We start from the raw sequence: 27,799 nt of genomic DNA, 5'->3' as shown, positions 1-27,799 counted from the left end.
CACAGAAAAAGGAGGCTGTTCGGGTCTCGGAGTAACCGTCTCGAACTCGGTAATGTTTCTGAGTGGCAGCCCCTTTCTTTTTTTTCCCCGTCTTGAGGTCCTCCAATTTTGCGACGGCTCAGGTAGCCGAGAACAGAAGCTGCCCGAGGGTCACGCGTGGGCGGAGTGAACGTGCACAAGGCCGAGAGAGAGGGACACGTGCCTTCTAAGAATGTGGTGTGAAACACATGACCTCCTTGTGCAGTTCAGTCACTGTGTTCCCATACTAAGATTTGCACAGTGGCTGCAGAGTGATGCCCCAGGGGCCCTGTTAGTCTATTCCACTTCAGTATGTAGAGAATATATATTTCTTCTCATGTCCTCCAGATCGATTGCCGCTTTTGGAATCTCGCAACTGCTCTTTCGGTGTATTCCAACAGCCCGACAAGATGATGTGAATTTGACGTGTATTATATAGCATCTCCCGTGGTCCAGAAGTCTTTTTCTAAAGCTGGGAGTGTCTCCTTCAAATCTGAAGCCTCCCTTGCTCCTGCATCCATGTCCCGCTGTGAGAGGCGCTGTGCCGTTTCTGTGCGCGCGACTCATGCCAGTGCTCGCTGAAATATTGACGTGATGCAAAGATCAATGCAAGATATTTGTTTCAAACGATACTAATTTTGTCCTTTGTAGAGTACGAGCGAATTAATGAATGTAATGCAAATGTATTTATGTTAAAAGGGGGAACAAGTGTCAAATAAAGTTCTTCTCTTAGACGAATTTTATTGTGCTGATCTCAACTTTTTTCTTAGATTTTTCTGCCTCCCTGAGTGAAGTAAAACTGGAGTCTGGCAGTTTTTATACTATGCATAAAAAGGGTGTCTTCAAATCTCAGCTGTATTAGTTTTACTTGGCGCTGATAACAGCAGTAAGCTCTAGTGGAAATTCTTAAGGCTTGTAACATCCATACACTGTCTCTCAATTCTCAGACAAGCGAACAGGGTGATAAAACCTGTTTTTTACGGTGCTTAAAGTTTCATTGTCGTTAACCATCAATATTGTCAAGAAACCACGCTCCATCTTCTTACCTCATTTAAGTGACCTGTTACACATTGAAAAGCCGAGTGTAATGTGACACAGCCTATGTCGCCAATAATCTGGTTCTCAGTAGCCTCAGCCGGTCACCCAGGGGACTGTTGTCAGAATGCTAATTGGGAAAGGAAGCTTACAGACGCTTTATGGAGAGGTCTTTGGCGAAAAGGGCTTCTCGATCAGACAGCCCAAATTAATCACAACCGCCATTTGCCATCGTTAGCCGCACCGACAAACTAAAAAGTGAGAAACACTCTTTCGTCGAAACGGTTTCGGGTTAGATTTGTTTTAGTTGGCCAACGCTGACTTGTGTGGCTTTGTGGGGAGGGAAGGGCAACCATGAGCTCGTTATTAATTTATGGTCGTTGCTGCGCGGTGACCGCCGCCCGGATCAGTAATGGATTACTGGGCAGCACCACCTGCGGACCGTGCTAATTGTTGGAGTCGGGGTCCCGAGCGGCCTGCTTACCGGAGTATAAATCACCTGCGGCGAGCGGGCTAAACCTGCCGCCCTCCTGCCCTGTATCTCCTCTCCTGCAGACGGGCTCCGAGGACGAGCAGTCCTCCGCCTGCGCTCTCGCTGTCGATATCGCCTTTCCGTCGGTTTGGGAGAAATAACATCGACGCGGTCAGTTGTCGGTCATTTTTTTTTTATTTATCGATTCTTCCTAGTGTTTTACATTCTTTAAAAGACAGTCGGCAAAGAAGAGAAGGGCTGAAGATCTGAGCGATCGAAAGAAGGATAATAATATTTCCAAGTCTAGTGAAGAACGATTGATGAATGTTGGGATTTAATCCTGATACTCATCATCAGCCGTAATAGAGCGGGGTCTTTCATAAAGTTTCCCAGCTCTGGCAGGCAAGGTCTGAATAATTCTTGCTTACTCGGCTTCTGTTTTCTTGTGCTCCCGTCCCTCCTGGGTGCCTATATGTCAAGGACGATGATGCTCAAAAGGCCATCGGAGGTGGCCACGATGCGGCGGCTGTGCAGAGACATCATTCAGTACACCTCGGCTCACGGGATCCCCAACATTTTCCGGGCGCGACACTGGTTCCGCAGGGCGCTGTGGGCTGTGTTCGTGGGCTGTGCGCTGTGCTGCGCCCTGTGGCAGTGCACCGAGATGGTCCTCAGTTTTTACAGCTACCCCTCGCACGAAAAGATCACGCTGGTCTCCGGCACCGAGCTGAGGTTCCCCGCCATCACCATCTGTAACCTGAACAGCGTCCGGTACTCCTCCCTGAAGAAGAGCTTCTCCATGAGCAGCTCCCTGCAGGTAAGCCGGACCGAGGGGCCCCGCAGGCCTGTGCCGCATGTTCCCGGGGCGCGGGGAGCGCTCTTCCTCCGCAACGGATCGACATTTGCGGGTGCTCACTCGAACAGAAAGGCTTTACCTGTGGTCTGTGCGTTTTCGTTTTTTTTTGTTTTTTTTTTGCTGTGTTGGTGTAACGTCTCCCTTCGCCTCGACGCGACCTCTTACTCAAGGAGTGCCACTACAGGCAGGTGCTGTCGGGCCCCTAAACCAAGGTGTGGCCCCCCTCGTGTGGACGGGAGGCTCTTGGGTCCAATTAAATGAGGATTATTCTCGTACTCGACACAGAATTAACAGTAATCTGTCATGGCCCCACGAACACACGCGAAACACGTTTTGCTTAATCCGAAGTCTTAGTTCGAGGGAGAAATGAATTTCGGAGAGAACTCTTCGAAGGCGTCTCCTGTTCCAGAAACCTGCAACAGGTCCGTTACCAAACGAAAACAAATTATGTTTAAATGTTAATACAAGTGGGTGTGTATTACTGGCCTTAACGTCTGGCAATAACTATTTAAAACTCCCCCGGTAGATTCAGGGCTAGGGGAGTTCAACGAAACTGCATGAGCAGACTAGAATTAACCGCCACATTTTTGCTCCAGAGAGTGAAAACAAACGCCAACTTGTCCCACTCGTAACGTTGCCTAAAGGATTCACATCCCAGAAAATTCATAGAAAAGCCTGAAAAGATCATGTCTCCCTCTTTCCTTTCATTTTACGTCTGAAGTGTAAACGCATTCGTTATGAGTGCTCTTGTCTACGCAAGACATCAACCTCCTTGTTACTCTTTTTGAACACGGTGTCTTTTTAGTTCGTTGTATAATCTTAAGGACTGTTCTACACGTTTAAGCAGTGTAGTTTTAATGACCGCAGAGAGTCAGGGTCAGTTTAACTTCTTATCCGAAGCACTGCACCTTTTTTTTTCAGTATATTGTCCCTGTCACTATACTGCGGCATTAGGACCCACATAGGCCGAAGCTTGAGCGCCCCCTGCTGGCACCTCTAACACCTCTTCCAGCAGCAGCCTCAGCTCTCGCAGGAGTCTCCCCTCCAGGTACTGGCCAGGCTCACACTGCTGGGCTCCAGCGGGCTGCCAGCTGGGAGCTGCAGGGCCACATGGCTGCTGGCAGGTGGAGGTGCTCCCTCTGTGTAACGCCCTGCCATTCAACAGGACTCGGGGCTGGAGCAGTCTCATCGGAGGAACAGGAGCAGCTCGCTGAACGGCACTGGGTTCTGGGACTCGTCCCAGGAAACCACCAACTACGCCCGCTCCTTCAACAAGTTTGCCTCCGAGTTTAACGAGCTGTCGGACGAGGAGAAGATCGAAATGGGACACCAGCTGGAAGATATGCTCATTTACTGCAACTACCATGGGCAGGCATGCAACACCAGGTAACGGCCGGAGGGAGAGTCTCATTCTGTTCATCTCTTATATACACATTTTACTGTTTTATATGTTTAATGTTACAATATACAGAAAGACAGAATATATGTCCAGGATGTCAGAATACAAGCAGCTAAGGAAACTATTTTTAAATCACTTCCCCTGCTCTGTCACTCTATTAAAAAGTAATACAGTATACTGTATATAATCCATTCATAATCTATCTGCTATGAAGTGATCTCTGTGACATGATTAGTAAGTCTGCAGTAGTAGTTCCTCTCTCAGAGCTCATTTAGGAAGCTGATAATGTGGCAACACCATCCCATCATATCGCCATCTCAGTCCTCCTTTCTTCCAGCTTCTTTTCTGGATTCATCAACTACAAGTTTGGCAACTGTTACACCTTCAACTCGCAGAAGTCCACAGACATCCGAGGGAACCCCATCAGCAGCGAAGTGCTCAACACCACCAAGGCCGGCTTCATGCATGGTACGTGCTGCAGTATCTCTGTGAAAAAGAAGCGCTTGTTCAGGTGCTTTGTGTCCTTTCTCCTGTTCAACATGGTGCTCCTGCAGAAAAAACACTAATTCCTTGTTTCACAATCTCGGGAACATTTTCCGTTGCAAGGAATTGCTTTTGGAGCAGACTTCCAGTGGAGCCCCATAACTGTGAAGATCTGTGAGGAGGGCAATCTTGCACTGTAGGGTCTTCAGGTTTGGTTGTGACACTGGATTTACACCTTTTAAAGCACAAAGAGACCGCAGGGACACACTTACAGCCTGCTGTATAAAATCAGCATGCTGTAGGTCCTAATGCTTTATTACTAGACCTAGATAATTCAATTCAAGCTTTAATATCCACCTGGGGAAATTTGTTTTATGGCAAAGTTGTATTGTTGTATCAGACAAGGAAGACAAACACTAGCAACAGAGACGACAGTACTGTAGCTCCTAGTTTTTGCAGGTTGTAAGTCACCGTTATTGGATGAAGTACCACTGTGATGTGCAACAGCAGATTTAATGCCACAGAAGGACAATCAAGGAACAGAATCACTTTAGTTTCAAACAGAGGAGCCCCCTTCCGGAACAACAGTGAAACAAGTAGCTGACTTATTTAGCTTATGCTTTGATCATAAACAATTACATTAGCACCCATTTATAGAGCTGGGTACCAGCGCTGCAGTCGGCAACGCTCACCAGTGCACCACCCTGCCATCCAAAAACCTTTACCTGCAGTACGTGACCTGAATGTAGAAGAGTCTTTGTGTGCTTCTTTAGGAACAACATCCTTTGGTTTTACCATTATAGTTAATCATCAAATCATTTGAATTTCACACGTAAAACCCCTAGTGTGTAAAACTCTTGGGCAGTAGGACGAGTTCAGTCTTGGCAAACGAGTGTAGGGGCGGTAAAGATGGCTGCCCCTTCCAGGCCTGCACATGGAGCTGTTCATCCAGCAGACGGAGTACGTGAAGGACATCACCCACTCCGCAGGGATCCGGCTGCTGATCCACGACCACTCGGCCACGCCCTTCCCCGAGGACGAGGGCGTGAACATCCCTCCCGGCACGGAGACGGACATCGGCATGATGAAGGTGAGGCCCAGCTGAAGGAGAACGGGGACGTGGATGTTCAGCAGCAGGGCTCCTGCGTGGCTGTGCTGGAGAGGCGCTGCCCGTGGGGGGGGGGTCTCTGCCCGTGGGGGGGGGTCTCTGCCCGTGGGGCGCGTGCTGTCCCTGGGGGTGTCTGGGCTTTGCCTGTGCAGACCTCATCTGCAGCGACAGCATGACACTCAGAAAGGGTATCATGGGAGTAGCTGATGGTGTTGTTCTCACCTGTGAATGAGCTGATAAAGAGTTAAGCTACAGGGAAAGATCAGTTTTAACCAGTGTGTTTGTAGGTGACGCACGTACAGGTGATTGTGTGTGAGGCCTGTCCTGGGTGCAGAAATCCATTGCAAAATCAATCGCTGCTTGACTGGGATGTAAATCAACAGGGATATGCAGGGATCGGGATTTTAAAGCCATGTTCTAGATCCAAATCTGATCTGATCCAAATTCTCATCTGAACTTTAGTTTAAACACAGAAATGTGAGCTTTGATGCTGCATATTTGCCGCAGGTTTTGAATTTCTCAGCTCTGTGGAAGAAAGAGCACAATATAAGTCCCTTTCAGCATCAGGTCTGGTCTGTTGTGGTGCTTGTTACCAGAACTGCAGAAAATCCAGCTTTGTAAAGTTAGGAGGATGTTAATGGGTCAAGGCCATGCAGAGCTGGCATTAAGGTATCAAATTAAAGGGAAAAAATGCAGAGTAAAGCATTAAGTTAAATGATGGTGAATTTGCTGGTTAGTAGCGAATGCAACTCAGTGACTGGAGCACAGAATATCTGGAGAAGATAGGTTGGAACGCAAATCTTGCGTTTCTACTCCTAAATTACGGTAAAAAACATTGCATTTAATGTAAATGTAAAATACAAGGAGGTTGTATGTTTGGGGATTGCATAATTGTTTTTTTAAAGTTGTTAACTGTTTATTAACGAAGTGGTGAACGGCGTTTGTCCGGGCCCTGTCGCCAGGTCGAGATTCAGAGGCTGAAGTCCCCATTCGGAAGCCACTGCACGGATGGGGAGGGATTCCGAAATTACTACCACGACTTGTATGGATCAAGATATACCAGAGAGGTAACGGGGCCTTTTTTCCCCAGTGTTTGGGAAAAGTCCTTTGATGTCAGAACCATGTCCAACAGCCTGCTGTTCACTATTGGTTTGAGCTAAGATTGAAAGTCAGAATGATCAAATACATTAATTGATATTCTAGAAGAATTTGACACATTTTGAATGAAGCCCCAAATTGTGAAAGTACTGGAATAGTCGCCATGTTGTCGAGACGTGAATTGAATCGCGACGTGATGTGGCCCTTCCTGCTCACTAGTCCCTGTAACGACGTACGAGCGAATAAGTACAGGTTGAGCAGCGGACATTTCACAGCAGAAATGTTGCAATGTGATCTGCGTGCAGAGTTAACAAGTAAGTTCCGTTTACTGGCAAAACCGTCTCGAAGTCGAAAGCAATATTTCTATCGCATTGAGAGAGATGGATACACAAGGCTGCTGGTTTACAGTGTAATGGAGCTGGTTCACGCGACCAGAAGTTTTGTTGCCTCGTTCTGAGTTGCAGAACATGGCACTGCGCACAGCTGGAGATTTAGTCTATTTTGTGATGTAAATTGGAGGTTTTACAAGATATCGTGTACATTTTACTTTTTATTGCAGTTTGAAATGCTCTATATACAAATAGCCTTGCAGCTCCCCTTTTAAAGAGAAACAACTCTGGCTCCAGCAGGTATCTGAGTATAACGTTAAACTCCACTTCGAAGCTGTGTCTTGCTTCTACACACACCTCGTCTCTCTGCTTTGTTTCTCCTCGTGTCTTTGCCAGTCCTGTAAGCGGACGTGTGCCCAGCAGACCATCATGGAGAACTGTGGGTGCAGTCACTGGGAGTTTGCTGTGCCTCCAGGGTCCCACTACCCCAAATGCAATCTGAGTGCTGCAGGAATCAGTAAGCATCAGCGCGAGCACGGGGCAAGAGCTGCTGCAACTAATCATTTCTTACCAGTTGATCAATTGATGACGGACAGGCACTGTACCACACATGCCCACCTGGTCAAGTCCAGTGGTTACATGTCAGGCAGTACACCTGACTGATGGCAGTTCTGACCTCATAAATTGCTACAGTGCTGATACCAATTACAAACTTTTAAGAGCTGCTAAAATCTTCAGATATGGCCCAGATTAAAATAAAAAAACAAGATCAATTAGCTGGTGATTAAAAACTCAGCCTGAGCAGAAACCAGAAGAGAGAGTTCGTCCACGACTGGGGTTAGAAAATGCTCCAGAACACTTTCCACCACTGGTTTTCCCTCCATTTGTTTTCCCAGTTTCACTGGAAACAGATTGCTCTGTAAGCCCAGCCCCTGGGTGCTGCAGGTCTTGATATGTTGCTGACCTGTGTATTTTCTCTTTTCACATTACTGTAGGTGAATGTTTGGAACTGTATGAATACAAGTTTGCTCATGACATGCTGCCTTGTAACTGCCCTCTACAGTGCAAGTAAGTGGATTGTTTCAAAGATGAACGATCGGCAATTTCTTATTTCATATGTGAGAGGCAATGGGGTTTATAAAGATATTGACATTACTCAGGCCTTTCAGACACAGACTGTCTCTAGACATGCATCATCTGGTTGCTTCAGCTACATTGCTAGAGGATTCAGTTCAGTTTTTTCCTCCTCCAATGACAGACAGGTGCAATGTTCCAGAACCCACCTAAGGACTTTTATGTCAAAAAAGACGTTTTGACAAGATTTTGAAAGGTGGAAGGGAGGGGGACCAAACTGATATGAAACTAAACTATACCAGAATGAGCGACTGTTCCCTCTGTCTTGTGTTTCTCTTCCTGGCACAGCTCTGTTAATCTGACAATGAACACACTCTTGGTTTCCTGACTCTCTCTCTCAGCTTCCTGTAGGGAGTGGTACAGTACATGTGGACTCCCTTGCGACCCGTGAAGACGTCAGTCTGCAATAATACCTTTCACGTAGCTAGAAAGTCAAACTGACTGAACCAGCACCCCGTCTCTCACACTAATAGACTTCTGATAGCTCTTTAGATTCTCAGAAATAAAGGAAATGTTTTTAAATCAGCACATAAAATGCAAGACCTGTTGAGCTGCTGTATGGAATGTTTCAGTTGGTTTGAGAAACAGGCAATTAGAGGACGCTGATTCAGTCAACTGCCACTTGAATACATTTGCAGCCCATTCCCTTGTTATCTGCCATCTTTGAGTTTCCCCCCCAGAAAATGACTGGAAGTGTCTTGATTCTCTAACCTTGGGTTAACAGCACACACCCTGGGGGTACGAGATGTCCCTTCTGGGGGTGCAAGGCATATCAGGGTTTTTTCAAAAACTTCAATCGTCAAAAACACAAATTCATTGATCAGGGTTGCGAGAACGAAAGGGGTGCAGTTGGTGGAAAAAAGAATCACTGCTCTGCAGTCCGGCACCGCTTTTCAGATCCTCTACAAACTGGTTTCAGAATGAAAGTAGTTATATAGCCAGACATACAGAATACTCCACATCTTCCCAAGCCCTGAAATTTAGGGACGTTCTGCTTTTGGAAGGTTAACACTAACCTCTCTGTGATAAAGCATCCATCTTCCCGATTAACACGTAAAGCAGGGAGTCACTGAACCCCTCTGAGCTTATTGAAGGCTGTGAAGTTTCACACATCTGGAAATCTATTTTGGAAAATGGCACCTTCTGTGCCAGTAGTCTATGACGTTAACCTATTTCTCAAACTGCTGAGACAGACGAATTTCTGTTTGCCTTCCCTGTGCTTGTTTTAACTGAATGAGGGATCGGGTTGTTTGCTCTGGAGAACCAGTTTCCTGTCAAAAAGACAGCCAGTTTCGCCTTCCATCTGAAAAATAACTGCCTGGCAAAACTAAAACTTTATACAGAACACGCGCACCTTTCTCCTCAACACCACCATGAGCTTCAACAGACCTGACAGTGAATTTGAAACAAAATGACTTTTAAAGTTTTTTTTCTTCAGTGCAGAATTTGCTCTATTTTTTTCTTCTCGCAAAATATTAAAGTCTGGGAAATTTAAGTCCATTTTCTCTTCCGTGCCTTTGCTGTTACTTGCTAGATTAGTTCGAATCAATTTAACAACTACTAGTAGAAAATAGTAAAACTTTGGTGCTGCATACCACCCTGTAATTCAGAGTACTTTATTAGTGTTGCCAGTAATTAAACAATCTCCAGTAAACAATTATCACAGTAAACACCAATGACCTCACACATTTACACATGTAATTATACATATTTTTATCACTTACGTGGATGCATAATGTGCAGTGTTTTGTGCAATAGAGTGTTGTTGTTGTTTTATTTTCTGTCATGTCCTGAATATGGGCGAGGCAATTTTGTACAGCTCTACGGCCAGACCAGTTGCTTGCAGACCGTTAATCTGTGCATTTGCTTTGTTTCAGAGAAGAGATCTACCAGCTCACAGTCTCAGGATCACAGTGGCCGGCAACAGCGTTCTTGGTAATTAACCTGCCAACATGTCTTTGGATTGTGTGTGGAGACAAGAAATCACTGTCCTTTTGAACCTTCTCTCCTTGTTATTCCAGGAGAAATTCTCCAGTGACCTGAGAGAAATGGGAGGCCAGCTGGGAACTATAGCCGACAACCCCCAGCTTATACGGTCTGTATCCCCCCCCGCCAGTGGACGACTGGTTTCGCTGCACTGGGACTTGTTCATTGTAAAGAGCCATCCACAGCACATCCTGTGTTGCATTAGAGTCTTTTGCCTCCTAAATAAAATGCTAAAGTTAGTTTCCAGATTTTTTGAAAATATCATTTTAAATGCATCTGTTATCACAAACTCATCCCTGGAACTACACCCTGGGTCGGTCACCAGGGCAATTCAGATACCCCAGTGAACCCAGGCAGCAGGGCATTAAGAGGAGGTAGGGCATCTGAGCACTCGGCACAGGCCCACACAAACGCAGGGGCGAACATGCAGACTCCACACAGAAGGCACCCCTGGTTGGACTGAGGCCCAGGCCCCAGGAGCTGTGAGCCAGTAGTGCCAAGTGCTCCAGCGTCACACCACCCGATTGTAACTTCACACAAACATGGGAACTAAAGTTCAGCATAAAAGAACATGAACTTGACGGAGTGAACAAGTGCCTTTAGTCAGGAGCCGCTTCTTAAAACCGTCCAGGCTCACCATTTTCTCTACACCCAGCTTCAGTGTGTTGAACATTGAGGCCTCTTCTCTGTCTTTGCCTGCAGAGATAATTTAGTCAAAGTCGTTGTCTACTACCAGCAGCTGAACTATGAGAGGATAGTGGAGGAGCCCTCCATTACTGTAAGTACTCTGCTCATCGGCTGCAGTGCATCAGCCACACCGCAGTCAGCACAAATCCGCATCACGGCCTTCTAAATCATATTAATCCATTTATATTTTAGCTGTGCATACTTGATGAAACACCTAGCACCATCATAGCACCTTTTGAAAGTAGGGGATGGGCTATGTTTTTTTAAGAGGACAGCAGACCCCCAGTGTATCAGAAAAATACAAGGGGGTTTGTTATTTTCTGAATATCAATAAAATCATGAATGACGTGTTATCTGCCCCAACACCGTTATAGGATAAGAAATACATGCTTCCTGGACCTTTTGACTTTTTTTAACATTTGCGATCAACTCAGTCCATGAAAACTGTACTCCTGAAGTTCTTATGATACAAAATGTGAGCTCTTTATTTCCTGTGTCGTAAATTACGCTGTATAAAACTGGCTAAAGCATGCGAAACACGAACAGCAGCATTGATACTCATTAAATTTAAACCTATGCAGTAATTGTTTTTACCTCAGTTTTATTACCTGTGTATTTCACTGTTGCTGTGGGGAGTCGGGGGTTATTTCCAGCCTCCTGCGGATGTGTGTGTGTGTTTGAGTTCCCGGTGCTGACACGCTGCTCTGCTTCCTTCGCCCTGTTTGGGCCTGAAGGAGATCGACCTGATCTCCAACATGGGAGGCCTGGTCGGGCTGTGGGTGGGCTTCTCTGTCTGCACGCTGGCCGAGTTCTTCGAGCTCTTCGTCGACGTCCTGATCTTCGCCGTCCGCCGGTGCCTCAGAGGGTCCGTGCCCGACACCTACCGGAACCCCTACTGTGAGAAGGGCAGCCCCATATACATCGGACACAAAACCACCAGCATGTAGGAGCCACTGGGAGAGAGGCGGCGTGCTCGGGCTTGTGGAATCGAAGTACTGGAGAGACTGGCTCGGACTGCCGACACGGAATACATAAAGGAAAACTCTCCGGCAGAGGCCATTTGCGTAATCAAAACAGTTTCAAAGACATCAATGGATAAATGTTTTACCCGGCCCTTTTAGATTATGTCTGCGACGTGGTATCCAGATTTTTTGCCATTTAGAACACTGTATGGGTTTAAGAGGCGTTTAGACACCTTATTGCAGTTCTTGAGTTTCAGTCAGTATTGTTAGTAGGAGGAAAGCACAGTGCGTGAGGGATGGGAAATAGAGTCTTCTGTACAGTTTTCACCGTTGTACTCGATATCCCATCATGCATGTTTCCAGCAAAGCCTGGGGGAACCTGTCTCCCCAGGGGTGTCTGTGTGCGAACACTGAAGAGGTGCTGGGTAATTCCTTTAAGGGGGTCAAGTTCGCGAGGTTTGTGCCCATTGCTGGCATCCACTCAGCACAATGTGCCCAAGCGCTCACGCACATGTTCAGAGATGCTGGCCTACAGCACGGTCGATTCGAGTTGGTCTCCCTCCCACTCGCTGCTGCAGCGGGGCGTCCTTGGCTCTGGAGCATCGATAAGTCTTGGCCCTCTTTAAATACCCCACACACACTTCATGTGCACCTGTACACTCCTCGCTTCCTTGCCTTCATTGTCTACAGCACTACCAGTCATTGCCAATGTGTGACACAGTGCAGTTACCCCCACACTGCTTGTCCACTGGAAATGGCCCGTCTACCTGAAATATCAGTTTGTGACATGCACGGGCAGGGCATTTTCTTTTATACAACAGAAATTCAGAACACTACCCAGTTCGCCTTATTTGCTTACATTTTGTCAGAGCTTACGTGAAAATTGAGGAAAATAATGAATGACGAAGACTGAAGGTGATTATGATCGTGCCTTTAAACTAACAGAGGGGCATTGAAAACTGGTTTGAGCTGGAGGACTGACTGCATATTAATAACTCTCGCTTCTGCAATATTTAAATTGTAGGGAGTGTCTTGGGAATGACAGATTTAAAACATTTAACTTATTTCTTGATGTAAATAAAATTACAGGTCCATCTTAAGTAGTGTGCACTAGTCCAGTGTGGCCTAACAGCCTGGTACAATGGAGTGTCAATCTGCTGTGTTCAAGCACTTGCTTCACATTAGATCAGACACCTAACCTCCTTAGAATCTCTGTAAACATTTATGAGTGCATTGTAGATGCCAGAACATTAAAGTGTTTCATGTTGTGTCCTCTATCTATGGTTTATTATCTTTAAACTTCTATTTTTAAACTCCCAAATTGGAATTTAAATTTCTCATGTAACATATACAGATGGTGTTTATAATGAAGGACAGTGAGCGTCAGTTCGATTATCGTGGGCAGTTTTGTTCACCATGCTACAGAAAAGATATCGCTCTAGAGTTTGTAGGAAGGTCCCACACCGACAGGCTGAAGGAACTGAACCTGTTTTGTCTTGAACAGAGAAGACTATGAGGAGACGTGATACAAGGACTTCAGCATCCTGGCTCCTTCCTCAGAATGAACAGCAGAACACGAGCCACAGGGCCGCAGCGGAAACTAAACGGAAATGCATTTAAAAGGGAGAACAGGAGAGGCTTCTTTACGCAAAGGGTTGTGGGAGTGTGGAACAAGCTAGCCAGCCTTTCAAGAAATGGGCGAATGGGATACTTGAATCAGTTCAGTACCTAATGGGCTTGATCAAGAAATGGATTCTCTGGTGCTGTTCTCATGTTCTTTTAATGATGATGTGCTCTATAAAATGACGTTGGATAAACACTGGGTGAATGACAGAACATGTACAGTCCAGGCTTCATTAAAGTAAAACCAGCAAGGGGGGGATGTATATATTCCATTTAAGGATTAAAATGTTTAAACTGCTTTCTTGGGAGTGTAATTATTTTGCTATTCAAAAATAGATATTCATGTTTGTCCTTGTTGGATCTGAATAATATGTCTATAAAATGTTCCTGTAACTCTTCAGATAGTAGTACTGTCACTACAATAGAATATTAACAGAGCATTGCTGAGATCCTACAGGTGTGTCTGTTGTTAATTAATTTATTAATCATTTAAGTCATTCTACATTTCATCTAGATTATCCCCAGAATTGCAACCTGATGCGTAATTGTAGATGCTGTTTCAGAATGATGTACCTTTCAATTAGCCAGAAGAACTGTAAAGTATACAATATGCTTAAGTGACGATCTCGCGTATCCTAGTTTTGGGTTGGGCGGTAGTGCATTTCATTTCTCAGTTTTAGAAAAACCTGTTTTCAGAACTGGACAAGTATTTACATGATCCATATTTATTCTCTCTCTCTCACAACGGGGTTTTAATAATATTTAAAAAAAAACGACGTGAAATCATTGTGAACGGCCGTGTCCGCGTTAAAGAAGTTACAATCCAGCCACAGGCACGGTCACGCTGCTGGCATTAATCCCAAGCTATCGCATCTTTCTTTGAAAGACTCCAGAAGGGGAGAAGTTTTGTTTTTGTCTACGAGGGATTTTTCCCACGTAGAAAACAATGTGTGTAATTCCAGAAGTAAAACATCTCGAATTACTAACGCAAGAAGGGAACTAGTATGAGAAGGAAAACTCCAGCACCCGGGTCGCCCTCCCTCCGTCTGCCTCCTGACCGGCCCTGGAGACGCCGTCACAAGACTGCTCCAGGACTGCAGACAGTCACGGGTTTCACTACAACTTGCAGCGAAGCAAGCTGCTCCGCCGACTGCCAGAGACATTTAGTAACAGGAAACGTGTTTGGTTTTTTTTCCCCTCTTCTCCGGGTGCACTTGAACCGCTGGTCTTGTGTAACCAAGCTCCTAGGAGTCACGCAAGAAGGATACAGTTAACTCAGCCCGCTGTATCTCTGCATGAGTGCCTCCGCACCATGATATCGGTGGAAGAAGCGAGGGCGCGCCTGGAGGCGGCCGGGCAGTCGCACCTCCTCCGGTTCTGGCCTGAGCTCTCCCCCGGGGAGCGACGCCGCTTTCTGGGCGAGCTGGCTCAGTTCGACCCGGCGCAGCTGCGCGGCCACTGCCGAGCCGCGGCGGAGGCGGCCCGCCGGGAGCCCAGCGCCCACGACCGGCTGGACCGGCGCCTGGAGCCGGTCCCGCCCGAATTCATAGGCGGCGTCGGGAGAAGCGACCCGGACACCCTGAAGGCATGGGAAGACGAAGGTAGGAGTTTTTCGCGCTACATCACGTTTGCATCCAACTCTGCGTCCAGCACCTTTCTTTTTAATTTACGGGAGCAAGGCGGGGTATGACGCTTGTGGCGAATAAATAGTGGAATTAAAGTGAAAGCTGTATCCAAACTACATTATCTTTCATGGAATAGACTTACAGGTATGAGGGATGCTACAGTGCTCGATAGAGACCCGGTCCTGGAAGTCATGTGAAGCTGGTGCTCTGAAGAGACTTCAACCCGACGCGCTATCTTGTAGCAAGAGCTGTGGTATTGTCGGCTTTGCTGCTCTCCCATCAGAGATCATGTATCATAAGCGAATAAAAAATAATCCAGTGTAAATATACTCTGCTTTATATTGATTTTTACGCAGAATGCACGCCGTGTAATTCGCAGAAGTAACAGAATTTAAACAATTATACGATGTCGTTTCAAATATTATGAATGTAATAAATACAAATGTACTTAAGTTTGTTTTCTTATAGACTTTTCAGCTCCGTTGAACAGTCCATCGCGCCTCAACGCGGAGAAAGCCGTCGAGACATAAAAGTGTTTGAAAACGTTGTAAAAAAAACAACTATTATTTTTTTTTATATTAAATGGATTATCCTGACCGGATAATTTCTAAATACGTGAATAAGACGGAGAGCGGCCGGACCGATCAGGAATACTGCCTGGGTTTTGGGAGAGCACCATCTTTCTAAGACCATTTAAAAACTCGTGGAAGAATACCCGTCAAATTAGATTATTGGAACGCAAACTTTTATAGTAAACAAAAAATATTTCAACATTTAAATTCAGTGGCGGTTAGGCTCTGTGCATTTCCCCCCCGAAGGCCTGGAGATCCTCGGTGTTGCTTGACTCCTCACGGCGTGACCTCGGTGTCCCAGAGCCCCAGGAGAGAAGAAATCGCCCCTTTGTGTCCCCGACTACATTGCGTCCTTTCCGTGTGGGTGTGGGGAGGGGGAGAGGGAGAGTTTGTTCAAAATGTTTCACTATGTTTTGTTTTCTTATGCTATGTACTGTAGAGCTGTGAAAATCTAAAGCCTGCAGTTCAAGGGTTCACAAGGGCGTCTGGTCTCGCCGAGGTGAAGGTGACGTCTCTTGCCCTGTCCCCCTCCTGTCCAGGGTTCCTGCAGATTTCTCGCAGCCGGGTGGCCGTGCTGCTGCTGGCTGGGGGCCAGGGCACTCGCCTGGGCGTGTCGTACCCCAAGGGGATGTACAGGGTGGGGCTCCCGAGTGGCAGGACCCTGTACCAGATTCAGGCCGAGCGAATCCGGAAGCTGGAACGGCTGGCGTCGGAGAAACACGGCTCGAAGTGCACCATACCCTGGTGAGGACGGGGACGGCAACAGCTCCTGCGCTCGGGGACGCCGAGTTTCAGGCGCAGTTTTCCTGTGATGGCGTGGTTTCGTCGTTTGGGGGGGGAGGGAGAGGCAAGAAGTTATCAACGTGTTTTCCCCCCAGGAAATGGGATCAAAGCTACACAAAAAGTCTCTCTTCTGTGTTTAGCTGTTTGTCCCACTGAAGTTTTGAGTTGGAAGGTAGGAGTTTGGGGTGGGGTTGGGGCGCAGTGTTTAACATTGCTGCTCTGGGGTGGAGAATTGACCCCAGGACCCGGGGTGCTGTCTGTGTGGAGTTTGTATGTTCTCCCCATGTTTACATGGGTTTCCTCTAGAGCTCCAGTTTCCCCCCAGTCCAAAGACATGCTGGTAGGTTTGGTGGCTTCTGGGAAGCCTGGCCCCGGTGTGAATGAGCGTGTTTCTGCCCTGGTATCCTGCCCGGGGTGACCCCGCCCTTCCCCGCGGCTCGCTGGGATGGGCTCCAGCTCCCCATGACCCTGAACGGGATTTAGAGGTTGGAAAATGGATGGATGGATGGATGGTAGGATTTTGATTGTTCTGCTGGCAGTGTTTAGTAGTTTAGTAGCAGAGGTCAGACTGTTTCCCGATATTTTTTGAAGTCTACATCCGTATAGTTGTCGATTGACGGCCTTTGGTAAGTTAAGAAAAATTATAAGATTTAAACCCCCCCAAGAAAACTCATCTTAGAGATCGTGTGATCCTTTCAAGTTCTGTATTTTGTACCAACAACGTGACTGTGGTTTTCTGTGACTAAGATCTAGGCTGAAAATCCTGATTTAGTAGTTTCTGTCTTTTGAGTCACCAGTATTATCCATGTTTTAAACATACCTGTGTTTAAATGCACATTCATCTTAGTGCAAATCTTATTCCTGCCTAACCAGTGCACGTTTCACTTCCATTCCAGGTATATAATGACCAGTGAGTTTACCCTAGAGCCTACGGAGAATTTCTTTAAGGAAAACAACTATTTCAACTTGGCCCGGTCCAATGTCATCATGTTTGAACAAAGGATGATCCCAGCCGTGTCCTTTGATGGAAAAGTCATCCTGGAAAATAAAGGCAAGATAGCGATGGCACCAGGTGAGCAGAAATCCACACACTATGTCCTACATTGCTGTGATCACATCTAGCTAAAGGCCATAACAGGACTATATGTCATCTTATCATCCATCCATTTTCTAACTGCTTCATCCAGTACAGGAGAGGTGGACTCTGTCCTGAAAAGCAACAGGCGCAGGGCAGGGTACACCCTGGATGGGATGCCATTACATTGCAGGGCAGACACACACAAACACACCAGGGCCAGTTGTGTTAGAAGCTAGGTCATCTACCAGTATGTCTATGGACAGTGGGAGGAAACCCAAGTAAATAACAGGGAGAACATACAAACTCCACACAGACAGCACCCCAGGTCTACAACCTGTGAGGCCCCAATGCTGACCACTGACCCACCACCTTGTCAGTTTCCTGTAAATGGTAGCTACAGAACAGCCTTTGTTAAGCAGACCTGCAGTATGTGGACAGACCAGTTGTCCGCACAGCCTGCTTTGTGTGGGGTGTCCAGCACCGTACAAAGTGAAACTGCTGTGCTGTAGTGCGACACGTGATCTGAGTCCGTTCTGTCACGTGGCAGTGTGCTCTGACTGCTGTGCCTGGGGTGATCCGTGGTGAACCGTGCTTGTCTGGGCTCTGGTGTGCAGATGGCAATGGCGGTCTGTACCAGGCACTGCTGGATAATAAGATCCTGGAGGACATGGAGAAGAAGGGCGTCCAGTACCTTCATGTGTACTGTGTGGACAACATCCTGGTGAAAATGGCTGATCCGGTTTTCATTGGCTTCTGTGTCAAGAAGGGGGCGGACTGTGGAGCCAAGGTAAAGACTCAGCCTGCTCAGCTCTCTTCTGTTTGCTTGCATACTGCAGGAGGCGTGTTCTGTGAAAATGGTTTGCACAGCGATGAAGTATGTTTATCTTTCAGAGGCAGAAGTTTGCAAAACAGCAGCCACCTCCTGGATAGCCGTTTATCCAGAAATTCTCAATGTTTCTCCTGGAATGGATCAGACACGTGTGAACCCTGATTAGGATAAACCATGCTTGGAATCTATAACTTTCAAATTATGCTGCATTTATATCAGTACGTAAATTTAGATGTACCTGCTGCATTGCAGTAATATTGCTTATCTCGTAAAGGGGAGCTGCAGTCCCAGTTTCTCAGATCGATTATTAAATCTCGGTAACAAAATAAATTCATGGATGGCATTGCAACAGATTACAAATTTGACAAAAATTGACCAGTTTTGAAGTAAGCACAAAATCGTGAACTTTGTGAAAGTACCCACAAACCCCTGGTCTCCCTGTGGCCCGAGCGAGAGTTCCCACCAATTGCGACGTGATGTGGCCCTTCCTGCTCACTAGTCTCAGTAGTGAATGATGTACTCTGATTTTTTTTAGTGAATTTTCTGTACTCGAGTAAACAAGCGCAGGCTGTGCAGCAGATATTTCTCTGCATAAGTGTCCCACTGTGGTCTGCATGCGGAGTTAACAAGTAGTATTTGTCAGCAAAACCGTCTCAAAATCAAGAGCAATATTTCTCTTGGATTGAAAGAGCTGTTTTCACACGCCTGATTATTTACAGTGTGCCAGGCTGCTTCATCTCGCCAGAAGTTTTGTTGCCTTGTTCTAAATCGCAGAATATGGCTCTGTGCACACCTGGACATCTCCTCTATTTTGTGGTGTAAATTGGAGGTTTTACATGTCACTCTGTACATTTAACTTTCATTGCAGATTGAAGTGCCTTCCTCGGTGCTGATTCGTTCTAATCCCAAAGTCTCAAAATAGCCTTGCGGTTTTAAGAAGAAGATAACGTTTTGGCCGTCTCTGTGATGCCGGGGCTGGGCCTGTAGTGCCCATGAGAGCTGGCGGAGGGCCTGTAACAGTCTGTGGGTGTCTGTGCCCCCAGGTGGTGCAGAAGGCCCACCCGGCCGAGCCGGTGGGCGTGGTGTGCCGCGTGGGCGGAGTCTACCAGGTGGTGGAGTACAGCGAGCTCAGCCCAGAGACGGCCGAGAAGCGGCACCCCGACGGCACGCTGGTCTACAGCGCCGGGAACATCTGCAACCACTTCTTCACCCTCGACTTCCTCAGGGCGGTCTCCGAGTAAGTCCAGCAGTGCGCCCAGCGGGGGTCTCTACACTCTACTCTGCACAGCGGCGCCCCCCTGAGATACACAGAGGGAACTGCGGCTGGCGGTGTGCCAAACGCCCAACCGCTCCGAAGGGCGTTTCGGAGACGTTGATGCGGGGATCCTCGTTTTCCCCAGTGACGCGCGGCGGCTGTGGCTGTAATGTCAGGTTGTTTGACAAGTGCAGAGTTTCGCCTTGAGACGGGAAGGAAGAGTGAGGGCAGCAGGGTGGTCAGGGGTCAGCATTGCTGCCTCGCAGCGCCGGGGTCCTGGGGTGAGTTCTGGACCTGGGCTGCTGGCTGTGTGGAGCTTGTACCTTCTCCTCGTGTTTTGTATGGATTTACTCCAGGTGCTCCGGTTTCCTCCCACAGTCCAAAGACATGCTGGTAGATGAATTGGCCCTGGTGTGAGTGTGTGTGTCAGTGTTTGCCCTGTGATGGACTGGCGTCCCTCCTGGGGCCTGTTGCCTGCTGGGATACAGTCGACTCCGGCCCCCTGCGACCCTGTGTTGCACCGAGGACGGATGAAGACTGGAGTGGGCTGAGGGTCGATGCTGGCCAACCCTTTTGGTAGAGTGGCCCTCAATAACGATAGGAGGATGTGAGTGCGTCCTCACGCTCTCTCTTCACGCAGGACGTGTGAGAGCAAGCTGAAGCAGCACGTGGCCCTGAAGAAAGTGCCCTGCGTGGACGAGGAGGGGAACTGGGTGAAGCCCGAGAAACCAAACGGCATCAAGATGGAGAAGTTTGTGTTTGACGTCTTCCAGTTTTCCAGGTGAGACAACTGAGATGTAGAGTGGATCGTGTGGTTAGGAAAAGCCTTATCACTTTCCACTCTGAACTGAAGCATGAGCCACGGTTTCTGCTTTCTGAACACAGGTGTTGTATTCTAACACGGGCACGTTCACTTCCTTGTTGATGCCTTCTCGCGGTTTCGTTTACGAAGTTTGACTGCGGTTCGAGTGCATCAATACAGAGTTGGTGTTGAATTGAATACGTGCGAGTGGAATATAGGAGGCCAGGCGGAGGAGTTCGCTCTGAAGACGACCCCACGATTTTCCATCCCTGCAGGGATTTTGTGGCCTTTGAGGTACGGAGAGAGGAGGAGTTCTCCCCGCTGAAGAACGCCGACACAGCCACCAAAGACACGCCTGCCACTGCTCGCCGGGCACTGCTCTCCCAGCATTACCGCTGGGCCTTAGCCGCTGGGGCCAGCTTTGTCGATGGCCAGGACAGGAAGTTACCGCCCATGCCCCGGTGAGTGACAGCTCTGACCGGAAGTTACCGCCCACACCCTGGTGAGTGACAGCTAATGAGAGCAGCTTCAGTCATGACTGAGCTGATTCAGACTTATTTTTAACTGGATTTATATAGCAGTTTTCATCCCAGAGAATCCCAGAGCTCTTTACAATTTGGAGGGGAGCCACTTCCTCCTGTGCTGAAGAGCAGCCCCCTCGTGGCGTGGGCATTATGAGACAGCAGCCACACTGCACAGCAAATCAGGTGTAGAAGTGAGAAATTGCTGCACTAATGGAATTAAAGGGGAACTTGAAGGAGGACAGTCTGCAGCTTTAGAGTGGAATTTAGCCAGGACATGGAAGTCATGAAAGTTGTCATCGAACCCGATACCTTGGCTTCTTTAAAGAAATGTCTGGAAGAGACACTTGGATCAATTACATTCTAGGAAGGCTCGGTGGGTCAAATGAGGACCTCTCATTTGTAACCTTTCTTCTGTGCTTATGTTCTTGTTTCTTATACAAATGTAAAGAATTTCATTTTACAACAAAACGGCAAGATATGGTGTTGAAATCCATTCTAGCATTCTTGGCATCAAAACATAAAAGTTAAAAAAAACTGCAACTGGAGTTCTGGGATTTATTTTGTCCCATTTTCATTTGTGCATCCCCAGTTACAGTTTCTATTTTACAGTTTATCTTTTAATTCCGTTCTCTGCAGACTGGCAGACACAGAAGACCCCCCCGCCACCTGTGAGGTTTCTCCTCTGGTCTCCTATTTCGGAGAGGTGAGAAATAAGTATTTTTAAGGAGAAAAAGCCTGTACTGCTATTACTTTACAGTTCTTACGGATTATGGGACATGTCAGAAGTTGGGCTAATCGCATCCCATTGACCAGACCAGATCTCTCTTAAGCAGCGCCCTGTTCTGAGAGGTCTCCCGGGTCTGATATGTGCTGTACAAGCACTGCCAGCCCTGTCTGAGAATTGGTATCAGTGAGACTCAGGGATTGCAGCGTACAGATATACATTCAGATTTGTGCACAAGGTTAAACCTGCTGAAATGAACAGAGATGAATCCAGTGCTGGACATTCTGTAGCCAATGGAGTCTCCCATTATTTTGGAGAGTCATATTATGATTGCCGGGTTAATTTTAAAAAGCTGAAAAGAAACACAACTTTCCGGACTGTGTTCGGGTGTAGAAGGCGGCGGATCCACAGCCGAAACGTTGTTTCTTTTCTTCCCTTGTCAGCAGGAATAAACCTGGACACGCTGACGCAGTTCCCTGCTTGAGCCATTTTAAACCAGTCGGCCATAAGAAATACACTAATGTTAGTCAGGGCTTGCAGTTCCAGTGCTGGGCCTCTCACCCACTTCAGATTGTCCTCTGAGTTTGGATGTTTCCACTCTGTTACCCTCTTATGTTTTTTTTTGTCCTATGAGTGGGTCCCGGACCCAGCCAAGGTGAGTGAACTGTCTCCAGCGTGTTCACCGAGTGTTTCTTCCTGTCGCTGCAGGGCCTAGAGGCGATACTGAAAGGCAAGGAGCTGAAGTCTCCCCTCGTTCTGGAGGAGAAGGTGGCAGAGGAACTCGGAGCTCAATAGCCAACCTGTGTTTTAAGGAAAATAGTCGTTTATAGTGTAACTTGTGTTGTTTTAGTGCAGATGAGTACAAATTATCAAGGGATCAAACGTGCCTTCAACTAGAAAACAATTGTGATTTCGTAACAGCTTGCGAAAGGAACACAAACAATTCCTGAAATACAAAACAGCATTTCTTGGGAGTCCGGCTTCCTCTATGGCAAAGGCGCTATATTAAAGCTTTAACTGTGATGCTTGAAGTCTGTTTTAATTACCAAAACATTCCAGTGTACTGTACTTTCGAAATGCAGTGTTTTTGTGAAAATGCAGTGTACTGTATTTTCAAAAAGTCTTGTCTTTTCAGAGAAAAAGTAACAAATATTGCATTCCGTTATCTGGAAATGTTTACACCTGAAAAGCATCAAGCACCAATTAATTGTGAAAGCAGGAATAACCAGGGTGTATTATTAAGCAATAAAATACTTAGGGTTGTCTGGATTGGATGCCTGTCTTCTAAATATACAATTACACAAATGCTATAGACCTATAGATATAGTATTTATAAAGCCATGATTGTCTTTGGCCTTTTCCCTGCTTATTTTCATTCACATTGTGAATATTATTTTTTAATACATTTTTAGCAGCCAGACATTGTACAGGTTTCAAAAGGGATTTTAGTGGGGAAGGAATGTCTAACATTGTGGAATATTAAAAAAAAAAATACTGTCTTTTTGTAGTTTGCTGGTAAACTTTTTAGTTTCTTAAAATGTAATTGTTAATCTGTGTTGCAAATTGGAGTTGATCATTTCTGTACCAGGTATAAGATATAAATATGTATCTAAGTGTAAAGTAGTTAACAGGGCTCTGGAGTTAGAACTACAGTGTTGTGAGTTTGAAAGCAGCGTGGGACACCGCTGTTGTAGATTTTACTCGGTTTGCTTCAGTAAAATACCCAGTTGTGTAAATGGATATGCTTTGGGTAAAAGCGTCAGACAGTGCATCGATACTTCATTTATTAGTGACCTGAACAACCAGTCAAGAACACTGTGAATCATGTTTACAAAACGAGGCATTAATAAAATGTATTTAACATTCGTGCTGAGGAGTCATTGCGTGCGTCTGTGTGGAGAGATTGTCTGGCTTTTGACGAAAATGATTTTTACCCACTTCGGCTTCCGTACAGTCAGTCATTTTAGTACCGGTCACGTGGGGGCTACAGGCCAATTACAGCGCTCGGTCCGCGTTTGTTTGTTTTTTAAGGCGGAGTAGCGATGGAAAAGTGCGAACAGGGAACTGAAACATAAAGAAAGAACAAGGCGGACCAGTTAAGTTCCAAGTTGTAAAGTGGATATGATGTAAAGTTATGAAACGCGCCGCACAGCCGCTCGGCCCTCAGTGCCCTGTGGCATTTGTTTCGTTTTCGTAACTTGAGGTAACCAGGAGAGCAGGCGCATCAAGGGAGCGGTTCTAACTCCAGCGGTCACGTCCACAAGCTGCGCTAGAACAGCCGTCCTCCTATCTCGGCTCCTTCTGAGGAGGGGAAGTCAATGAAACCATCGACGCTTCCCGGGCGGTCCAGACAGCACAACGCGAGAGTCCCCCTTCGGTTTCGGGCGAGCTCGAGTTACAGATCGACCGCTGTGCTGTGACTGAACGGGCGGCCTCCCGATGTAGCCCGGGAACAGGTGATCGGGTTATTCCGGGCTGGGAAGAGCCGAAGGAAGCGGGCCGGCCTGGAAGCGCGCCAGGATGTTCAAGAACGTGTTCGGTTCCGGGTTCCTCGTAAGAACCGCGCACGTTATCCTGACCTGGCTGACGACCCTCATCCTCTTCCTGCACGACACAGGCCAGTGGCAGGGCGCCTTCAGGCTCCTGCTGACTCTGTTGTACCGGCGGAGACGGGAGGAATTTGTATGCTTTTCAAATTGTTTATTCACGGGTATTGTGCGAAACAAAAACAAAAAGATAAACGGGAAGCAAAACTGCAAACGGCACCGTACCGAACGCCACAAAACAGTCTCGTGAAGAGCCTTTTATTTCACATACTGTGTCATTATTGACAGAGAAAGTTTTAAAAAAATATTTCGTTGAAAGGTCCACTACAGCAAAACACTGTGCCGGTGCAGTCCAAGGCTGTGATGATTGCATCTGGGAGAACAGTAGATTCGTTTCTTTTCCTTGCATCATAGAGCAGAACCACGCGTGACCCTGAACTTTTAGATTGAAATAGTCTGTGAAACTGATGACTAGAACTCGGCCGTAGTGTTCAAGCAGGACTGCAGGGAGCCCTCAGGTCAGCCAGCCGGGCCATGTGTCCGTGTGGAGACCCGACAGCGCTCTCACGTGTGCCGTGTGTCCGTGGGGAGACCCGACAGCGCTCTCACGCGTGTCCGTGTGGCCCCGCAGATCTGCGGCGACAGGAGGAGAACGGCGAGCAGCTGCAGCCCGTGCTGTTCGTGCTGCTGGTGCTGGCCTCCGTGCTGCTGTACTTCGCCGTGTCCCTCATGGACCCCGGCTTCGTGCTGTCCGACAGCGACGCCACGGTAAGGCCGTTTTCTCCTCTTCGTGTCCTTGTTGACCCTTCCAAAAGGTGACGGCTATCCTTGACTTTTGTTTGCTCAGATACATCGTATATGTAGGACCATATGCAATTTCCTGTTATGAGTATTAGGAATCTGTCTTTTCGCACACCCCAGCTTGCTCTCCGTGAGACACACAGACAGGGAGAGAAGCTGGGGGTCAGAGCACAGGGTCTGACAGCCATTCATACAGCGGCCCTGCAGCAGCTGGGGTTCAGGTCCTTGCCCGGTGCTCAGTGGGGTCACTAACCCTGCGTGTGTGGGGCTGCTGTTTTGCCAGTTCACCCTGGGCGTCGCGGAGGAGCAGCAGGAGATGATCCCCCCGGTGTCCAAGGCCCCACGCCAGCGCCGCTGCGGGTTCTGCCTTCTGCAGGTACGGAGTGAGAGCCTGAGGCCCGACCCCCCTCTGCATCCCTGCGGTCTGCCTGCCCGAGGAGCGCGGGATCTTCGCTATTCACACTGAACAGCAGTGCGGCGAGGGGCCAGAGAGGACTGTCTGTCGTTTCTTCCTTCTGCGTGAACCTGCCGAGTCCGTTGTTCTGTTTAACAGTCCTAATCCGTGTGTCTTCTTGTTTCGAAGTTAGATTAGATTGTCTCCGGTACGTCCCGGGCACACAGGCCCCCTGGCTTGTGGGAGCAGGCAGTGGGGGGAATCGGTTGCCGGGGGGGCAGGCCGGGTCAGTTTGAAGCCCTGCGGTCACGCTGCTCTGCTCTCTGTCCCGAGCAGCAGCCCATGAGGGCGAAGCACTGCCAGACCTGCAAGCGCTGCGTGAGGCGCTACGACCACCACTGCCCCTGGATCGAGAACTGCGTCGGGGAGAGGAACCACCGCTGGTTCGTCCTCTACCTGCTGGTGCAGCTGCTGGCGCTGCTCTGGGGCGTCAACCTCGCCTGGTGAGTCCACCGGGGGGGGCGGCTCTTCTCCCATCGCGCGGTTTACTGCTCTGCCCTCCCCTCTGGGCAGCGACCGCAAGGATGAGGTCGCGGGTACGAGAGGCGGAAAGGAGGTCTCTCCGCAGGGCTGCTGGCAGAGTGACCATTGGAGCGGCTCGGGCATGTGGAGAGGATGCCCCCCGCTGGAGGTGTACCAGGCATGGCCCACTGGGAAGAGACCCCAGGACAGGCCCAGGACCCGCTGGAGGGAGTCTCTCTCTCAGCTGGCCCGGGAGGAGCTGGAGCCTGTGGCTGGTGGAGGGGGGTCTGGTCTTACCCTGCTCAGTGTGTTCGCGCCGCCACCCTCAGCAGGAGCAAGCGGTTAGACCAGGATGATGAAGGTGATTTGCTGGCGGCGGTGATCCCCTTGCTGGGGTCACATGTGTTCAGGGGAACAGAGGCGATCCAGTTTCAGAAACTGCCTGTAAACCCTCTGATCTATCGCCACAGCACCACTGCCACGCTGTAGCCGGGTCTCAACAGATCTCCGAAGTGAAGGCAGGAATAGGAGACCAGGTGGTGGTGGGACCAGTAGGAGGCGCTCGGCCTACTGTACCAGCAGCTCCACTCCAGCGGGCCCAGTATGGTGACCACAGGGGACACTGTGCTGTAGGAGGCGTTAAAGAAAGTGCTTACTACTCGGTCATTAAAGAGCTCCTCCTGGCACAAACTCCCACCGCAGATTCGTGTTGGTGAAGCAGCTTCTCGTCCTGGGATTTCCTGATCAGCTGGGCTGCTGGTGCACGATGGCCGCCGCATGTCGCCCAGGAGGTGCAGAAGAGGGTCCCTTCCCACGTGTAAAAGCTCCGTGTGGGCGCTGATAATCATTGCAATGTCGCCTTTCCCCCTTTTGAGCCCTCCACGCTAGCGCACACGTGGGAGATCAAAGGCCTTTTCAGGAAGTTTCCATTTAAAATTAAAAAAAAAAGTAACTTACACGTATGCTGTACTGAGACGGGCCTCGCCGGTCCGGGTTCAACTCGAACTGTGTGAAAACAGTGTCAGCCGTGTGTGCGAGTGCTTCCTGCTGGTGCACAAGTCACTTTTGTTAATGTCCCCCCCGACTCCTCTTGTGTCCCGGGAAGGTCTGGCTTCAGCTACGCCCCCACCTGGAAGACGTGGCTGCGGCAGAACGGCTTCCTCCTGGCGGCCTTCCTGGTGGCGGCGGTGTTCGTGCTGGTGGTGGCCCTCCTGCTGGGCTCCCACCTCTACCTGGTGTCCCTCAACACCACCACCTGGGAGTTCATGTCCCGCCACCGCATCTCCTACCTCAAGCACTGCGGCGCCGACGAGAACCCCTTCGACCGGGGCGTCCCGCGCAACCTGCGGGACTTCTTCTGCGTGTGCCGCGCCGTGGCCTGGGAGGAGGTGTACTTCCGGGAGGGCAGCGACCCCGTCTAGCCGCCTGCGCCCCCCCTCTCCCGGGGAGCGGGGGCGGACTCCAGCCCTTCAGCGGGAGCAGATACAGGGCGGCTCAGTGGAAGCGGACGAGGAGGGAGCCTGCAGGAGCCCGGCCCTGTGACTCCTCCAGAAACGGGCAGAGACAAGTATTTCGCAAGTCTGGGCTCCCCGCGCCCCAGATCGCTTCAAAGAGCACGACCGTTCTGCGGAAGGTGGCGCCTTGTTCTACAGCTGTGGCGTCGCAGGAGCTGCAGGGCCCTGAAGCGACAGACAGTTGGCCGACACCGGGGTCGTCCTGGCTCCAGCGGTGTGACTTATCGCCTGACCGTGGGGAAACAAGTGCGAGAGCGTCTGTGTAATCTGCGTAATAACAGAACAATCGTAACATGGATTAAGAACTTCCACAAGCACTTTTAATATTTTTTTTTGCACATTAAATTCGTCAGCCTCGGATTTATCGCTCTGATGCATGGCACTAAAACTGTCTAGATAGTTTTTTATACCTTTACTTTCTTTCTTTCCCCACCAGAGTTGGGGAAAATCGATACGGAAAGCGAGGTGTTCAAATAAAACGGTCATGTTAAGGTGCAGATATGATGTTTATACTATGTGTGCCATGCCTGTGTTCTGTGCAACAGTAAGGAATGGTGGTTATTGAACAATTTGTAAACAAAAGCAATAATGGCAAACTATTTTAGGGGACCTACAGAAGTCTATTTTCTATAATGGCGTT

General features: G+C 48.4%; 3 protein-coding genes across 5 annotated transcripts; all 3 read left to right on the top strand.

The window, feature by feature from the left end:
• Positions 1-836: 836 nt before the first annotated feature.
• Positions 837-13,610, top strand: LOC102682463 (amiloride-sensitive sodium channel subunit gamma-like). Of its 3 annotated transcripts, none has more exons than XM_069183581.1 (11): positions 837-2,342; positions 3,547-3,767; positions 4,118-4,248; positions 5,190-5,353; positions 6,334-6,438; positions 7,195-7,315; positions 7,794-7,866; positions 9,810-9,867; positions 9,954-10,027; positions 10,621-10,696; positions 13,072-13,610. In XM_069183581.1, the coding sequence occupies exons 1-11, from the start codon at positions 1,998-2,000 to the stop codon at positions 13,081-13,083; spliced, it is 1,380 nt and encodes a 459-aa protein (XP_069039682.1). In that variant the 5' UTR covers positions 837-1,997; the 3' UTR covers positions 13,084-13,610. The 3 variants fall into 3 exon arrangements, with proteins under 3 accessions (XP_069039682.1, XP_069039680.1, XP_069039681.1); XM_069183579.1 differs by lacking the exon at positions 13,072-13,610 and adding an exon at positions 11,340-11,567; XM_069183580.1 differs by lacking the exon at positions 13,072-13,610 and adding an exon at positions 11,242-11,324.
• Positions 13,611-14,006: 396 nt separating this feature from the next.
• uap1l1 (UDP-N-acetylglucosamine pyrophosphorylase 1, like 1) lies at positions 14,007-23,247 on the top strand. Its single transcript, XM_069183488.1, has 9 exons — positions 14,007-14,791; positions 15,927-16,131; positions 17,067-17,242; positions 17,863-18,035; positions 19,121-19,314; positions 19,973-20,113; positions 20,410-20,595; positions 21,295-21,361; positions 22,091-23,247. The coding sequence occupies exons 1-9, from the start codon at positions 14,503-14,505 to the stop codon at positions 22,175-22,177; spliced, it is 1,518 nt and encodes a 505-aa protein (XP_069039589.1). The 5' UTR covers positions 14,007-14,502; the 3' UTR covers positions 22,178-23,247.
• A 136-nt stretch (positions 23,248-23,383) lies between these two features.
• Positions 23,384-27,159, top strand: zdhhc12b (zinc finger DHHC-type palmitoyltransferase 12b). The gene is made up of 5 exons (XM_006640759.3): positions 23,384-23,999; positions 24,560-24,696; positions 25,013-25,105; positions 25,460-25,626; positions 26,751-27,159. Exons 1-5 carry the CDS (start codon positions 23,903-23,905, stop codon positions 27,064-27,066), a joined length of 810 nt encoding a protein of 269 aa, XP_006640822.2. The 5' UTR covers positions 23,384-23,902; the 3' UTR covers positions 27,067-27,159.
• Positions 27,160-27,799: the final 640 nt, after the last annotated feature.

The sequence above is a fragment of the Lepisosteus oculatus genome, chromosome 24, assembly GCF_040954835.1.
Source record: "Lepisosteus oculatus isolate fLepOcu1 chromosome 24, fLepOcu1.hap2, whole genome shotgun sequence".
NCBI lineage: Eukaryota > Metazoa > Chordata > Actinopteri > Semionotiformes > Lepisosteidae > Lepisosteus > Lepisosteus oculatus.
Note: the sequence above shows the minus strand (reverse complement) of the source record. Positions and strands in the feature narration are given on the sequence as shown.

Coding starts and splice junctions, on each gene's coding strand:
- LOC102682463 (XM_069183579.1), top strand. CDS start 1,998: ATGTCAAGGACGATGATGCTCAAAAGGCCATCGGAGGTGGCCACGATG. Junction 7,867..9,809: donor AACTGCCCTCTACAGTGCAA/GTAAGTGGATTG, acceptor GCTTTGTTTCAG/AGAAGAGATCTACCAGCTCA. Junction 10,697..11,339: donor TGGAGGAGCCCTCCATTACT/GTAAGTACTCTG, acceptor TTGGGCCTGAAG/GAGATCGACCTGATCTCCAA.
- uap1l1 (XM_069183488.1), top strand. CDS start 14,503: ATGATATCGGTGGAAGAAGCGAGGGCGCGCCTGGAGGCGGCCGGGCAG. Junction 17,243..17,862: donor CAAGATAGCGATGGCACCAG/GTGAGCAGAAAT, acceptor TCTGGTGTGCAG/ATGGCAATGGCGGTCTGTAC. Junction 18,036..19,120: donor GGGCGGACTGTGGAGCCAAG/GTAAAGACTCAG, acceptor CTGTGCCCCCAG/GTGGTGCAGAAGGCCCACCC.
- zdhhc12b (XM_006640759.3), top strand. CDS start 23,903: ATGTTCAAGAACGTGTTCGGTTCCGGGTTCCTCGTAAGAACCGCGCAC. Junction 24,697..25,012: donor TGTCCGACAGCGACGCCACG/GTAAGGCCGTTT, acceptor CTGTTTTGCCAG/TTCACCCTGGGCGTCGCGGA. Junction 25,627..26,750: donor TGGGGCGTCAACCTCGCCTG/GTGAGTCCACCG, acceptor TGTCCCGGGAAG/GTCTGGCTTCAGCTACGCCC.